The sequence below is a fragment of the Manis pentadactyla genome, chromosome 12, assembly GCF_030020395.1.
Source record: "Manis pentadactyla isolate mManPen7 chromosome 12, mManPen7.hap1, whole genome shotgun sequence".
Lineage (NCBI taxonomy): Eukaryota > Metazoa > Chordata > Mammalia > Pholidota > Manidae > Manis > Manis pentadactyla.
In genome coordinates, this window is record NC_080030.1 from 87690356 (window position 1) to 87706241 (window position 15886).

Here is a 15886-nt window from a genome sequence, read left to right on the forward strand (position 1 = left end):
TGAAATACTTCTGTGTGAAGTAGAGAATGTTGAAAAAAATGCTAGTCACATGATTCTGCTTTTTACAGAGAAATAGAATGTAGATGTATAAACATGTGGTTGTTTATAGATAGAAAAAAACGTTGATTTATGCTTATCAGAGTGTTAATAATGTTCACCTGCACTTAGTACAACAGAGCAGGGCAGCAGGGGACAGGATAGGGGAACCACTACTTCCATTATGTTATTCATATGGAAATACATTCAGTATTTCAAGAATGTACTACTTTTATAAAAAAGAAAAAAGTTTTAATTTAAATACATATTAGATTTTAAACTCCTACTCCCAATTTTTAACTTAAAAACCTTGCAATAAAAGAAAATTAGAACTGATTTCAGGTATGACTATGAAGAGTATGTAGTATCAACCTCAGAAAATATTTCAGCTTAGGATGAATTTATCTGTGATTTTTGAGAAGCAGGAGCCCCTGTAATGGGGGGCCAACTAGAAAAGCCACACCTAAAATAACTTCAATCCCTTTGGTCCTTTTAGCTACCAGGTTTCCCTATTAGCTTGAGCACCAAAACAGTGTCTTTCAAATAAAAAAATGCTCAATATATGTTTACTGGTTGAATAAAACAGATGTGGAGGCAGAGAAGAGACTCGGGCCCTGATTTTTGGATTTTTACATACATAAATGTGCCCAGTTCTTTTTTGCCAAGCATTATTTTTAAAAGAAACAGATAGATGCCAGTGGTACACATAGGGGATGGTTCTAACTTCAGAGCTTCTTCAAAAACTTGCCACATCTTCTCAAATATCAGTGTTGAAATCAGTATCTCAAAGAGATATATACACCCCCATGTTCACTGCAGCACTATTTACAATAGCCAAGATGTACCAACAATCTAAATGTCCATCAGTGGATAAAAGGATAAAGAAAATATGGTACATACATAAAATGGAACAGTATTCAGCCTTTAAACAGGAGGAAATCATGTGGTATGTGACAACACAGATGATCCTTGAGGACATCTAAGTGTAACAAGGTCAACACACAAGGATAAACACCACATGATTCTGCTTAAATGAAGACTCTAAAATAGCCTAATTCCTAGAAGCAGGGATTAGAAAGGAGGTTGCCAGGGACTGGGGGAGGGAGAAATGGGGCATTGCTGATCAAAGGGTATAAAATTTCAGTTATGCAAGATGAATAAGAGACCTAGCAGATCTAGAGATCTGCTGTACAACATTGTGCTTGTAACTAACAATACTGGACTGTGCACTGAAAAATTTGTGAAGAGGGGAGATCTCACATTGTCTTATACAAAAAAAAGAGAAAAAGAAAAGGAAAGAATGGAAAAAAAGGAAGAAAAAATAGAGAAAGCAAGCAAAAGCAGGAGCAATAGAATGTATTTAAACATAAGAGTATCAAATGGGGGTAAAGAAGTTAAGAGATAGAATTTTGTTATACTGACAAAGAAATGCCACTAAAAACTGAGAGTGAAAAACTTTATTTTGTGGTGAGCAGGAATCAGGCTTTATTTCTCGTTGTATCTCTAATACCTAGCACATAGAGGCGCTTGACCATTTGTTATTAAATTAAGGGATCTAGATCTGTGAATCAAACTGATATTAAAAAATTCAATTTGGGGATCATTTACTTGCTAGACCTGAGCATTAAGAAAAAAGAATGACAAAATGACTCTGGATTACTAAGCTACAAAAGACTGGGTGAAATAACCTCTTACCAGGATGTACACTTTGCCGTCATGACCTTGAATGGTGAATCTGAAAGTGCTTCTGGCAGAGGAGAGTTCCACCAGACACTGGGCGACGACACTCTGTACAAACCGAGACCTGTGTGGACAGAGGTCGGTGTTCATGATGTGCCCACATGATGACTGACTGGCCGGATGAGCCAAAACACCTGAGGGAACCTCAGAGGCAGCAGCCTGGGCAGCGGGGCTTGGCTGCCCTTCTTCCCCAACCTGTGCTAAGGTGAATTTTATTATATTTTAAAGCACTTCTGTTTGCTTCAGCCTCCTTATAACTATCCTCCAGTCTTCAATACATTTTCTACCCCAGACCTAACTATTCCCCCCTGCTGAATATAAAAATACTAAGTTAGACAAGTAAATATTCCATGCTGTAATACATTAAACAGTGAATAACTTAGTTAAAAAAAAAACTTGAGAAGTTTCCTTCCAAATACTAGTATGCTTTCCATTTGGATCCCCCCAAAGTGTCGGATCCAAGGTACAGAATCAATCAGGGGGATAAAGTTCAAGGTTATATTCAGATTGCCATAATTTGTAGATATCAATGAATAAACTGAAAGACATGCTATAGTTAACTCCTGATAGCAAACTAAAAAGATTCAGGGAAAAAAAAAACACTAATGGATTCAGTGGCCAAGTGACATTAAAAAAACAAACAGGAGTCAGTAGAAAACTGACCCATGTTTCAAATTTTAAATAAGTCAAATTAAACCAGAAATAATTATTTAAAAACTTATTAATGATTAGCTTATAAGACTTTGGCTACTTGGCACATAGAAACACAAAAAACTTTCAGAATCAGAAGATTTATATGAGCCTATTTATCTACACCATTATGTAAGCAAACGATAAATAAAACCTCAAGACTTTTATGTGTGGTTTGGTTCAACTAGCTAAAAGCCTTTCTCAAAGGTTTTTATTTTTCCTTTCCCAAAGAAAGAAAGGTATAAATAAAGTGAATTCCCAAATAATCAACTGTACAGATGTTTCCCTACATGTGAAATTACAAAATAAACTTAATTTGCTATTTGTACCTTGGTATGACAGGAAAATTTCTCTCGGATGGCTTAATAATTATCTCTGTCATATAAAACTTGGTGGTTTCTAGAAACAAAAAAAAAAAAGAGGAAAATTACAAATCTCCCCAATATACTAATATTTTTATTGTGGGCATGTTGGTCCCAACTTATGACATTCCAAACTAGTAAGAGTAAACTTTTTTCACAGAATCTTTAAAAAACCCAGAATGCTTGTATTTATACTCATTTCTGTAGATATTTAGTTTACTGTTTAAATTCTTCTGTAAACTAAGCAACCAGATAGCTGGATTTGTTGGGAATTGTACATTAATAGATTCCATGAGGATCTGGGTAAATGTTAATGTGAAGTGCACAGCATCTGTGCATAGACTTTGGGATACTATGATTAAAAAGCCTTTCTCAGTGGCTCCTAGATTGTGGCTACTTTATAGAAATGAGGAAAACAAATGGCTAGTTTCTTGGTAAGTGGGCCATGGCTGTGATGTGCCTAGTTTTTGCAACCTTTCATATGTGAGCAGAGGCTTGCAGCAGATTCACCTGGGGTGTACTCTTCTGAACAGACACCAAACTCTCTGAAGTCTCAGGACTGTCTCCCTGCAATCATCAATGCTTTGTCTTCTTAAAGTAAGTCATTTTTAGGAAAGTTTTACTGAATATTAATTTTATCACTATATCAAATAGTTGAGAATTTCTTTTAATAAGAAATCAAACCATTACAGGTGGATTATCTTAGTTTTGTTTGTTTTGTCAAAAAATATATTTATCTGTCTTGATTCTTTCATATCTGCACATTTTCAACTGATATAAAATCCGAGGTTAGCAATTTTTAACTTTTGAGTACATCTATACTGTCATTCTGTCTTCAAACTGCTTTGAAGGTAATGCGTAATTTTTCTTTCGTCACTTTTAAGATTTTCTGTTTTTATTCTTCTGCAGTATCATTCTGATGTGTCTAGTTACAGATTTTTTAAAATTTATCCAACTTGGATATCCTTTAATTGGAATTCATTGCACCTCCTCAATCCATAGAGTGTTGTTCTTCACTTGTGTAAAATTCTCAGCAATTATCTATCCAGATATTGCCTATGCTCCATTCTTCCTCCCTTTTCCTTCCACTAGTCTGATTAAAAGTATGCTAGATTTTCTCAGTGTATATTTTATGTTTCTTACTCTCTCTTCTAGACTTTTTGCCTCTGGTTTGTCTATGCTGGATTATAATTTTCCTTTTGATCTATCTACTGTTCATTAATTCTTCCTACAAATTGTATCTAATCTGCTGTTAAAAATACTATCCTATTTTTAGATTTCAATTTTATTTTTTGTAACTTCTATAGTGGACCTAGTCCAAATATGCTTACTGTTATAGTTTCCTTTTGATATCTTCAAACCAGTCTTTTATATTGTTAAGTATAGTAAACTTGGTTGTTTTACTGTTAAAATTTGATAATCCCAATAACAGAACTCTGCTTCTATTGTTTGCTGTTTTTGTTAGTTCTTATTGATGGAGGTCTAGTTTGTGTGCTTATTTATCTTTGGGTTTATGGTGAACACTGTAGTTGACAAATTAATTTGTGGGAATGAGTTTTACAATGAAGATATTTTCTTCAAAAAGTGATTTGAATTTGATTTTGCAAGGAAATGGTGTTATGTCTCATCCAAGACAAGCTAACCAAGTTCAAGATTTGAAATTCCCTGAAGCCTCAAAGGACTGATACTTGTCTGTAATTCCACAGGTCTGTTCACTTCTGATTCACCTTCACTGTAAAGGTATGGCCCTTTAGGTTCTCATTTTGTGCAGTCTTTCTGTCCTTACTTCTTAAAGCAATGAAAATAAAAATTGTAGTTTTAGAGAATTAGCAAACTGCAGGGAAACGGGGCTTCAATTTTTTATTTGGGTTTCCTTTTGTGGTAATTTACATACACTTTGCGTTTACTTTGCTCTTGATTCCTTCCTGTGGATTCCGATTACCATCTGGTACCTTTCTTTCAGCCTGAAGAATTTTCTTGAGCATTTTTTGTAGAGAAGTTCTAGGAATGCACTATATCCACCTACTTATATGAAAATATCCTTGTTTTTGCCTTCATTTTTGAAGGGTAGTTTTGCAGGCCATAGAGCTGCTAGCTGACAGGTGTTTCTGGTGCCTGCCACTGACTCCTACCCCCATCATTTCAATCATCTCATTTTAGTGTCTTCTGGCTGCCATTGTTTCTCCAACAAGTGTGCCTTGTGTCATGAAATCCATGTATATAATGTTTTGTTTTTCCTCCTGCAGCTTTCAAGATTCTTTCTTCATCTCTGGCTTTATCAGGTTGACCACACTGTACCTGAATGAAATGTTGTGTTCAGGTTACTTGAGATTCATTGTAATTCTTGAATCTGAAAGTTCATATTTTCATCAGATTTGCCAAGATTTCAGCCATTTTTTTCTACATTTATTTTCCCTGACCCTTTCTTTTTCTCCTCACCTTCTGAGACTACACTTACACATATACCAGAACACTTAATGTTGTTCCAAAAATCTCTGAGGTTCTTTTCATTTTGTTTCAGACTTTTTTCTCTCTGTTCTTTGCGTTGGTTAGTTTATATTAATGTATTTCCTAGTTTAATAATTATTTTTCCCCTTCTGTTCTCTCAAATATGTGGTTTAGCTAATGAAGTAAATTTTTCTTTAATTACTATACCTTTCAGCTCTGTAAATATGAAGTTCTTTTTTGACATTTCCAATTTGTGATTTGCTATGTGTTCACTCAAAAGGTTTTTCTCTTTTCATTCTTTGCCGTATTTATAACAGCTACAACATTTTTGTCTGCTAAATCTAATATTTGTGCTTACTCAGCATCTGTTTATTGAGTCCTATTTTTACTGTGAGCATGAATCACTCTTTTCTGTTTTGTTGCATATCTAGCAAGCTTTGGAGGGAAGGAGAACACTGTTTGTAGTAAACTGTAGCCATGATGGATCTTGTTTTGTTCTTATGGGTTGCTGGTTTACTGGTATAGTGACCACACCTATAGCCACTACTGTCTCTGCTCAGTCTCATTCTGTTTAGCCCGGCTCCCTAGAGAGTATTCAATATACCAACATGTGTTGTCAGCAAATTTGAGGAGAGGTCTTGTCCAGACACCTCAAGCCATTAAGGCTTCCACCTTCTGCTGCCCAGCTGGGTGCGGACCGAGCAATGTACTCAAAGACACGGTTGCATGTTTCTCTAAATTTTCAGTTCTCTTTGGACTCCCTGGCATCTATTTGTGCATTATAGGTTAGCAGTTGGACAGAGTTGCATGAAGAACTCATCTCAGTCCTTCCATAGCGCCTTGCTTCCAAAATCTCCCTATTGAATTTCTAGTTTCTCCTTTGCCGACCCTGAACCAAATCTACTCCTCTATACGATAAAGGTGTGGAGGATTTTCTATCCAAGTTGGGAGGGCAAGGGAACGGCAATACCCCCAAGCAAAAAAGTTCAAAATTTGTCATTCTAACCCAAGGCAGTAGCTGTTTTTCATAACTAAACACTTCTCAAAACACTGCTTCAGTTTGGTCATTTTCCAGTAGTTGTTCTTAATAATTTTTTGGACGTGTATAGTTCTATACTTGTTTTCTACAGAATGGAACTGCCCATTTTATTTATACCAAGGTTTTTGGAATTGAGACCTACTGATTTATTTTAGAATAGATGTGGATACAGTTCTCCACACATACACATACTGACCTCTTAATTTACTTACATTTTACATCAAAAGATTCTTGGTTAAGGTAATATTCAGTGTTTACATTACTATGACCATAATAATCCCAAGAAAATGTTTCCTTTTTTGTTCAGCCTTCTGTTTTCCTGCAGTGCATAATTGCTTACTTTGTCATTTATTTAGTTTCCCAAGCAACTTTAGCTAATTCTTCCCATATGATGAAATGGCTTCCCTCAAGATTATTTGTTACATGTGTTAAACAAATCAAATAATTTTTTAGTTTCACTTTATAACTGAAAGTATTGCAATCTTCTCTCCCCTCACTTCAATCCAGTTGTTTTCTCTGGGCCTGCTATACATCCCCAACCCTGGGACTTCCTAATCTTGCTCTTCTCTGTTTGATAATCTGTTACCCAAATACATGCCTTCTTTTGAGATTAAATCCCTACTTTTGGTGAGTATATCCTATGTCAGAGTTCTAAGGAAAATAAATCTTTGAGGTTTGTTTTGAGACCTTGTATTTCTAAAAATGTATTATCTTCACATTTGACCATATAGAATTCTGAGTTAAAAATCTGTTTCTTTCAAAATTATAAAGGCATTGCTTCACTGTGTTCTAACTCTCAACACTGCTGTTAAGAAGTTCAATCTCACCCTAATTCCTAGTCCTTCATATATTACCTGCTTTTTTCTCTCCAGATACTTCATGCTTGGTGTTCTGAAATCACTTAATGATGTGGCTTTGAGTCGCTTCCCAGCCATCCTTCCATTAATTATATTAGATACTTGGTTGGTCCTTTCACTTGAGAAATTCAAGCCCTAGAAAATAGCCTTATAATGTATTTTGGTATTTTTCTTTGATATTTTGTTTGATAATTTCCTGCATCCTGTTGTCTCTATTCCATAATTTCTGTTAGCTAGATGTTGGGTGTCTTAAAAGGCTCAATTTATTCATTCATTCAACAAATATTTACAGGGTACCATTATATACCAGACAGTTTTAGTGCTAAGTATAGTGATAAATGAGAGAGACAATATCCCTATCCTGAGGAAACTTGCATGGGGATATATATATATATAATTTCCTTTCTAATTTTCTTTTCTTTCATTTCCCCAAGGACATTTATTATATTTTTTTATGAAAAGATTTTCTTATGTTCTGTACATTATTTCTTTCTTCTCAGTAACTTTACTCTTTTTACTTGACTATTTACTTTGGTCACTTTTGTAGTTTGAATTTCCTCTAATATTCATTGATTCTCAGTAATCCATTAATATTTAAGTGTAAGGTAATAAGATGCTGAGAGGAAGCACTTGGGTGTAGGTACAAGGCTAGCTGACTGTAGGATGGCTGAATGTAGCTCATGTTTTTGTTGTTAAGGAATGACCCCTACCAATCAGGTCTTTAAACCTTTTTTCTGGTTGGCACTCTTCCATTATTCCAAGGAAGGATCCTTCAATCTCCTACCTTGAGAGCATAAGCAAGTTGCAAATGAAGGAGGAGTCTTATAGCTCCATATGTAAACTTTGAATTAATCCTGTTTCCAGCTCCTTATCTCGGACTTCCTTACCTGTTACCTGCTGCCTCCAAATTCTGACCTGTTCTGGGGTTCTGAGTATTAGATCATTCCTCATCCAAATGATGTTCTGTAGACACTGAGATTGAAGCCTCCTCCACACTGCTAAGTGTGTTCCCAGGCCTCTCTCAGGTTTACAGTTTCCAAAAATAAGTTTGCTTACACCTCTTATTTACATCACAGTCACCTCTCTCTACCTGACTGTCTCTGTGGATGTATACCTTCTTTAATCCCTTAAATGACACTTTAACTGGGCTTCAGGAAGAACAGAAAAGAATTTTTGAAAAATCAGTCCACCTTATTTAAATGGAAGCCTTAAAATGTTCTAATTCATGGCTTATGGGGCTTATTTTCATTCTCAAAAATGACACTGAGTGTGGCGTCCTTCAGCACTATGCCTTCTTCCTTTTCTGTTCACTCTGGGCAAGTAACTACTTAGAGGATTCTGATGACTCTTAAAAACAGAACATTCCACCACGTGCCTTCTCTTAAGTACAACAGCTTCACTAAATCACATCTTCTAGTTAATTATATTAAAAACACTTATTCATTACCCACAAAGCTAACACAGCATGTTATAGCTCCCTAGACATATTTAAGCCATATCTTTAAATAGTGATGTATTTTAATTATCAGGATTTTCATTATTATATTTTAAAGTGGTGTATAACATTGACTTTGCATAAAATATAATTAAACTACAGGGAAAAAGAACAAGGATCAGAGTACAAAACTCAGAATGTGTTTTCTTCCACTTCAACAGGTTTTGTCTTACTCCTAGCTCCAAAATACTGCCTGGAGGCAGATGGCAGCCAGAAAAGGCGCCTGCTCCATCATCTCTGGCAATCACCTCTTCTGAGGAGGATTTATATTAAGAAAAGGTCTCCAATTTTCCTTAAGACAGACCAAGCAAACTTTATACTATTGCTTTATATTTACAAAGAGGAAATGAAATACTGAAAATGAGCCAACTTCTTAATGCTTAAAACTCAATAATATGTACTTATAAAGGTCAAAATACACAAACTTTTGGCATATTGGATGATGTGTTAGCTGATTTCTACTTTAAAAAGCATCAGTTCTATAAATATATTAGTCATCAGTCTTTCATATATATTTCCTATAAAGTCTCCTTCTGCTGGTTTCTTAACAAGAAGGCAATCATTTTGGCTTTTTTATTATGAAATGCTTACCTGATGACATGGTCTCTCCCAACATTACCTTGCAACGTTTACAAATTACTTTGGTATTTGCCTTTGGTTTCTGTAGAACAGAAAAATGTCATTTAAATGTCACTCAGCCTTTCTTAAAAGGAATATATAATTTTAACATTGTCTCTAGAGTATACACTGAACTTTACATTTTATTTTGCCCTCTACTAAATACTGGGAATACATTTAGCTTGTATGCATAATTCACATGCACAGAGATCATTTTTCAGGTCTAAAGACAGAATAATCAACAGACTTATTTTTCCAAACCTAGCTGCTTCTTGATAATCTAAGTGTTGCTAAATAATTTGAACTAGAAGTACTTTACATTTCTAAAAAGCACTTCCAAACCCCTCTATTATTTAGAGGTGGCAGATTCAGTGGGCAACAAAGGCAGAAAGGGTAGGTGACTTGACCTAATTCATACGTGTAGAAAACAGAAGAATCAGTACTTGAATTCATATTATTCTGACTCCTAGTCCAATGTAACTTATGTAAAAGCAATCTGGAATACATAACTACCCATTAGAAGTAAATATATCTAACACATTCACATAATTCTATTTTTCCATTTAAGATATGCATTGTAACTGGAAAGATGGACAGTGTTCTGGGGCAAATTGCTGAAACAGTCTAAACTTTGAAAATCCAAATTCATCATTGAAATAGATTAAAATAGCACTCACTTAATCATAAAGCAAATGAACATCATTTTACATACAGCAAACAGATCATGGTCATTAGAGGCGGGGTCGGGATGGGGATGCCAAAGTGGGGAAGGTGGCCAAAAGGTGCAGACTTCCGGTTATAGAGTAAGGAAGCCATGAGGACGTGATCCGCAGCATGGTGACAACAGTTAATGATACTGTATTGCATATTTGAAAGCTGCTAAAAGAGTATATCTGAAATGTTCTCATTATAAGAAAAAATTTTTTGTAACTATGTATAGTGACAGGTGTTAATTAGACTTATTGTGATCATTTTGCAATATATGCAAATATCCAATCACTATGTTGTAAATTTGAAATTAATATAATGTTACATGTCAATTACACCTCTATTTTTAAATATCTTACTGATCTGTAGTTTGTTATAAGAAGTATGTTATAAAACAATTGCACAGTGTTTAAGAACCCAGAGTCTGGGGCCAGGTTTCCTAAGCTCAAATCCCAGCTCTGTTATTTACCAGACGTGTGACCTTAGGCAAGTTAATTAACCTGTTTTGGTCTCCTCATCTGTAAAATAGAGTTAAAAGCAGTGTTTAACCCAGAGAATCATTCATTAGGACTTAAAAAGGAGTGTTATAAAGCACTGTCCCAGGTGCATGGTAACTGCTAGGTGGATATTAAATAAAATATATACTTGGCACATATCATTCAAGAAATGGGCAGAAAACTCACACCTTCTCACAGAGACCAATTTTTCACCTTTTAATAGATAATCACTGAATACTTAGAATTTACCAAAAATTTTAAAATGCTCTTTTTAGTTCCACAGTAACACTATTGTTAAAGCCATACAACATTCCTCTCACCCAGAAACACTGCAACATGGCAGAAGTCATATAAAAGTGGACACAGAAAGGGGGCATTACAATTAGCATATATAATGTGGGGGGGGGCATGGGGACGGCTGTACAACACAGAGAAAACAAGTAGTGATTCTACAGCATCTTACTAAGCTGATGGACAGTGGCTGTAAGGGGTATGTGGGGGGGACTTGGTGATGGGGGGAGTCTAGTAAACATAATGTCCCTCATGTAATTCTAGATTAATGATACCAAAAAAAAAAAAAATAGTGGACACGGAGAAGTTCTGCATCTCTGGACAGCTCAGGTAACCTCTCCTAGCAACGCAAGAGCAGTGCTAGTCTAAGAGAGGAAAAACAGTGACGTGGGGTGATGTATCAATTTAAGGAGTGACTCATTAGTTATACTAATTATACTGGTATAAATTTGAGGATAATCCAACTTCCCTTAGCACAAATAACTTATTTCTAGAAAACCTACATGAGAAGCATATTTAAACTGAGATCCATGGAGGTGCTGCTAGTAATTGGCAGACGTGGTATTTGAATCCAGGTCCCTTAGATGCTAAAAATGTGCTTCTAACCACTATGTCCATGTTTTCCAAACAATTCATAAAATTAACTCAGTGAGTTATAGCCTATACTTAAAAAAGAATAAATAAATACAATAGAATAGAAAATATCACAGTGCTATTTACAGGGTAAACAGCTTCAGGAAACTTTTAGTTGAGGTGTGTTTTTGTGTGTATTATCAGATCCTGATTAAAAAATATATTTCTCACTTTAATTAGAGATAAAAAAAAATATCAAAAGCCACAGACAGAGAAACCACGACAGGTATCAATTTTTTTAGGTCCAGGCAAGGTTAGGAAGACAGCTCAGAAACCAGGGACGTTCGACTATAATGTTTGACATTTTAGCCACTTCATGCTTTCTTACAATAAAATCTATCTGTATGGCTCTAAATTGGTATTAAAGACACTTTTTAAAGGATCCTATTTTATACAAGTTACATCAGACCATCTTCATTAAATCTTACCAAAAACTAATATAGGGTATTGGAGTAGCAATGCTTGAGAAGGAATTTTTCTATTTGAAGCAGAAAGTTTTTCATCAGGTGCTCTGTTATGTATTTCATTTATAATAGGTCTTACAGCACATTTTGCTTTGTCTTTCAATGAAGCAGGAAAAGTGGTTTTTGTTGGTTCAGTTTTGAAGTAAGATTCTACCTTCTCAAGACATGGGTAATAAGGATTTTAAAATCTGATCAATAAAAGCAAATTACTTCCAACAACCAAATGTATGAATTTTGATTCAAACAAGCTGGCAGTAGAAGGCACTTCTAACACAACTGGCAAAATCTGCATATGGCCTGGTATTTTATCATCAAGAAATTGTTAAACTTGCCAGGTATAAAAATGACACTGTGGTTAAAAGAAAAATCTACATAGGGATGAACTGACATAGTATCTGGGATTGCTTTAAAGCACTTCAGCAAAAAAATAAAAGTAAAAGGGAGAGATAAAGCATACTTTATGAATCAATATGGTTGGTATACTGAAGTTCATAATTCTATTTTTTATATTTGTGATTATTTATAAAGTTCAACACATTCTGAAAAAATAAAAAAGATATACTTAAGAATTTAACAAAACAAATTACTAAGATAAAAATTATTGGGAGATGGGCGGAAGATGGCGGCGTGAGTAGAGCAGTGGAAATCTCCTACCAAAACCACATATCTCTATGAAAATATAACAAAGAAAACCCTTCCTAGAATAAAGACCAAAGGACACAGGACAATATCCAGACCACATCCGCACCTGAGAGAACCCAGCGCCTCGCGAAGGGGGTAAGATACAAGCCCCGGCCCCGCGGGAGCCGAGCGCCCCTCCCCCCAGCTCCCGGAGGGAGAAGAGCAGGCAGAGCGGGAGGGAGACGGAGCCCAGGACTGCCGAACACCCAGCCCCAGCCATCCGGGCCAGAGTGCAGACACAGTGCATGCACAGAGGGCCCTGGATACTAGGAAAACAGGGTAGCAGGAACAGTGAGCAGGCACCGGAGGCCGGGCGCCGGAGGACATAAGAAAAGCAAGGGACCAATTTTTTTTTTTTTTTGCTGTTTTGTTTTGGCGAGCGCTTTTTGGAAGTCTTAAAGGGATAGGGACCCCAATACTAGGGAAACAGGGCAGCAAGAACAGTGAGCGGGCACCAGAGGCCTGGCGCCGGAGGACACCAGAAAAGCGAGTGACCACTTTTTTTTTTTAATTGTAAAAATTATTTTTTAATTAAAAAAATTTTTTTTTTTTGTGGTCGTTGTTTTGTTTTGGCGGGTGCTTTTTGGAAGTCTTAAAGGGGCAGGGTGGGACACTTAATCCAGAGGTAGGGAATCCGGGGATCTCTGGGCACCCTAACCCCTGGGCTGCAGGGAGCAGGGAGGCCCCTTACGGAGATAAATAGCCTCCAGGCCGCTCCCCCTCCAACGCGACTCCACCACTTTGGAGTAGCTGCCCGAGCCAGGCCACGCCCACAGCAACAGCGGAGATTAACTCCATAGCAGCCGGGCAGGAAGCAGAAACCCTGTCTGCGCGCAGCTGCCCAGCACAAGCCACTAGAGGTCGCTGTTCTCCCAGGAGAGGAGGGCCACGAACCAACAAGAAGGGAAGTTCTTCCAGCCATCACTCGTCCCAGCTCTGCAAACTATTCCTATCACCATGAAAAGGCAAAACTACAGGCAGACAAAGATCACAGAGACAACACCAGAGAAGGTGACAGACCTAACCAGTCTTCCTGAAAAAGAATTCAAAATAAGAATCATAAACATGCTGACAGAGATGCAGAGAAACACGCAAGAGAAATGGGATGAAGTCCGGAGGGAGATCACAGATGCCAGAAAGGAGATCGTAGATATGAAACAAACTCTGGAAGGGTTTATAAGCAGAATGGATAGGATGCAAGAGGCCATTGATGGAATTGAAACCAGAGAACAGGAACGCATAGAAGCTGACATAGAGAGAGATAAATGGATCACCAGGAATGAAACAATGTTAAGAGAACTGTGTGACCAATCCAAAAGGAACAATATCTGTATTATAGGGGTTCCAGAAGAAGAAGAGAGAGGAAAAGAGATGGAAAGTATCTTAGAAGAAATAATTGCTGAAAACTTCCCCAAACTGGGGGAGGAAATAATCGAACAGACCACGGAAATACACAGAACCCCCAACAGAAAGGATCCAAGGAGGACAACACCAAGACACATAATAATTAAAATGGCAAAGATCAAGGATAAGGAAAGAGTTTTAAAGGCAGCTAGAGAGAAAAAGGTCACCTATAAAGGAAAACCCATCAGGCTAACATCAGACTTCTCGACAGAAACCCTACAGGCCAGAAGAGAATGGCATGATATATTTAATACAATGAAACAGAAGGGCCTTGAACCAAGGATACTGTATCCAGCATGACTATCATTCAAATATGATGGTGGGATTAAACAATTCCCAGACAAACAAAAGCTGAGGGAATTTGCTTCCCACAAACCACCTCTACAGAACATCTTACAGGGACGGCTCTAGATGGGAGCACTCCTAGAAAGAGCACAGCACAAAACACCCAACATATGAAGAATTGAGGAGGAGGAATAAGAAGGGAGAGAAGAAAAGAATCTCCAGACAGTGTATATAACAGCTCAATAAGCGAGCCAAGTTAGGCAGTAAGATACTAAAGAGGCTAACCTTGAACCTTTGGTAACCACAAATTTAAAGCCTGCAATGGCAATAAGTACATATCTTTCAATAGTCACCCTAAATGTTAATGGACTGAATGCACCAATCAAAAGACACAGAGTAATAGAATGGATAAAAAAGCAAGACCCATCTATATGCTGCTTACAAGAAACTCACCTCAAACCCAAAGACATGTACAGACTAAAAGTCAAGGGATGGAAAAACATATTTCAAGCAAACAACAGCGAGAAGAAAGCAGGGGTTGCAGTACTAATATCAGACAAAATGGACTTCAAAACAAAGAAAGTAACAAGAGATAAGGAAGGACACTACATAATGATAAAGGGCTCAGTCCAACAAGAGGATATAACCATTCTAAATACATATGCACCCAACACAGGAGCACCAGCATATGTGAAACAAATACTAACAGGACTAAAGGGGGAAATAGACTGCAATGCGTTCATTCTAGGAGACTTCAACACACCGCTCACCCCAAAGCATAGATCCACCGGGCAGAAAATAAGTAAGGTCACGGAAGCACTGAACAACACAGTAGAGCAGATGGACCTAATAGACATCTATAGAACTCTACATCCAAAAGCAACAGGGTATACATTCTTCTCAAGTGCACATGGAACATTCTCCAGAATAGACCACATACTAGCCCACAAAAAGAGCCTGGGTTAAATCCAAAATACTGAAATTCTACTAACCTACTTTTCAGACCACAAAGGTATAAAACTAGAAATAAATTCTACAAAGAAAACAAAAAGACTCACAAACACATGGAGGCTTAACAACATGCTCCTAAATAATCAATGGATCAATGAACAAATTAAAATAGAGATCAAGGAACATATAGAAACAAATGACAACAATAACACAAAGCCCCAACTTCTGTGGGACGCAGCAAAAGCAGTCTTAAGAGGAAAGTATATAGCGATCCAGGCACACTTGAAGAAACAAGAACAAACCCAAATGAATAGTCTAACATCACAATTATCGAAATTGGGAAAAGAAGAACAAATGACGCCTAAAGTCAGCAGAAGGAGGGACATAATAAAGATCAGAGAAGAAATAAACAAAATTGAGAGGTATAAAACAATAGCAAAAATCAATGAAACCAAGAGCTGGTTCTTTGAGAAAATAAACAAAATAGATAAGCCTCTAGCCAAACTTATTAAGAGGAAAAGAGAGTCAACACAAATCAACAGTATCAGAAACGAGAAAGGAAAAATCACGACGGACCCCACAGAAATACAAAGAATTATTAGAGAATACTATGAAAACCTATATGCTAACAAGCTGGGAAACCTAGGAGAAATGGACAACTTCCTAGAAAAATACAACCTTCCAAGA

At 36.7% G+C, this 15886-nt stretch overlaps 1 protein-coding gene across 5 annotated transcripts in view; it reads right to left on the reverse strand.

The window, feature by feature from the left end:
- The window catches only part of LOC118909039 (E3 ubiquitin-protein ligase E3D-like), a 195685-nt gene that overhangs the window by 134061 nt on the left and 45738 nt on the right, over positions 1-15886 (reverse strand). For all 5 annotated transcript variants that reach the window (XR_008992816.1, XM_057489384.1, XM_057489383.1 and 2 more), the window contains exons 5-7: positions 9259-9328; positions 2796-2865; positions 1732-1840 (exon numbers count right to left, since the gene is read on the reverse strand). Coding sequence is in view for 4 of the 5 variants with exons in the window: in XM_057489384.1 (XP_057345367.1) it covers positions 1732-1840; positions 2796-2865; positions 9259-9328 (249 nt within the window). In the remaining variant the exon portion in view is untranslated. The remainder of the gene's footprint in view (positions 1-1731; positions 1841-2795; positions 2866-9258; positions 9329-15886) is intronic.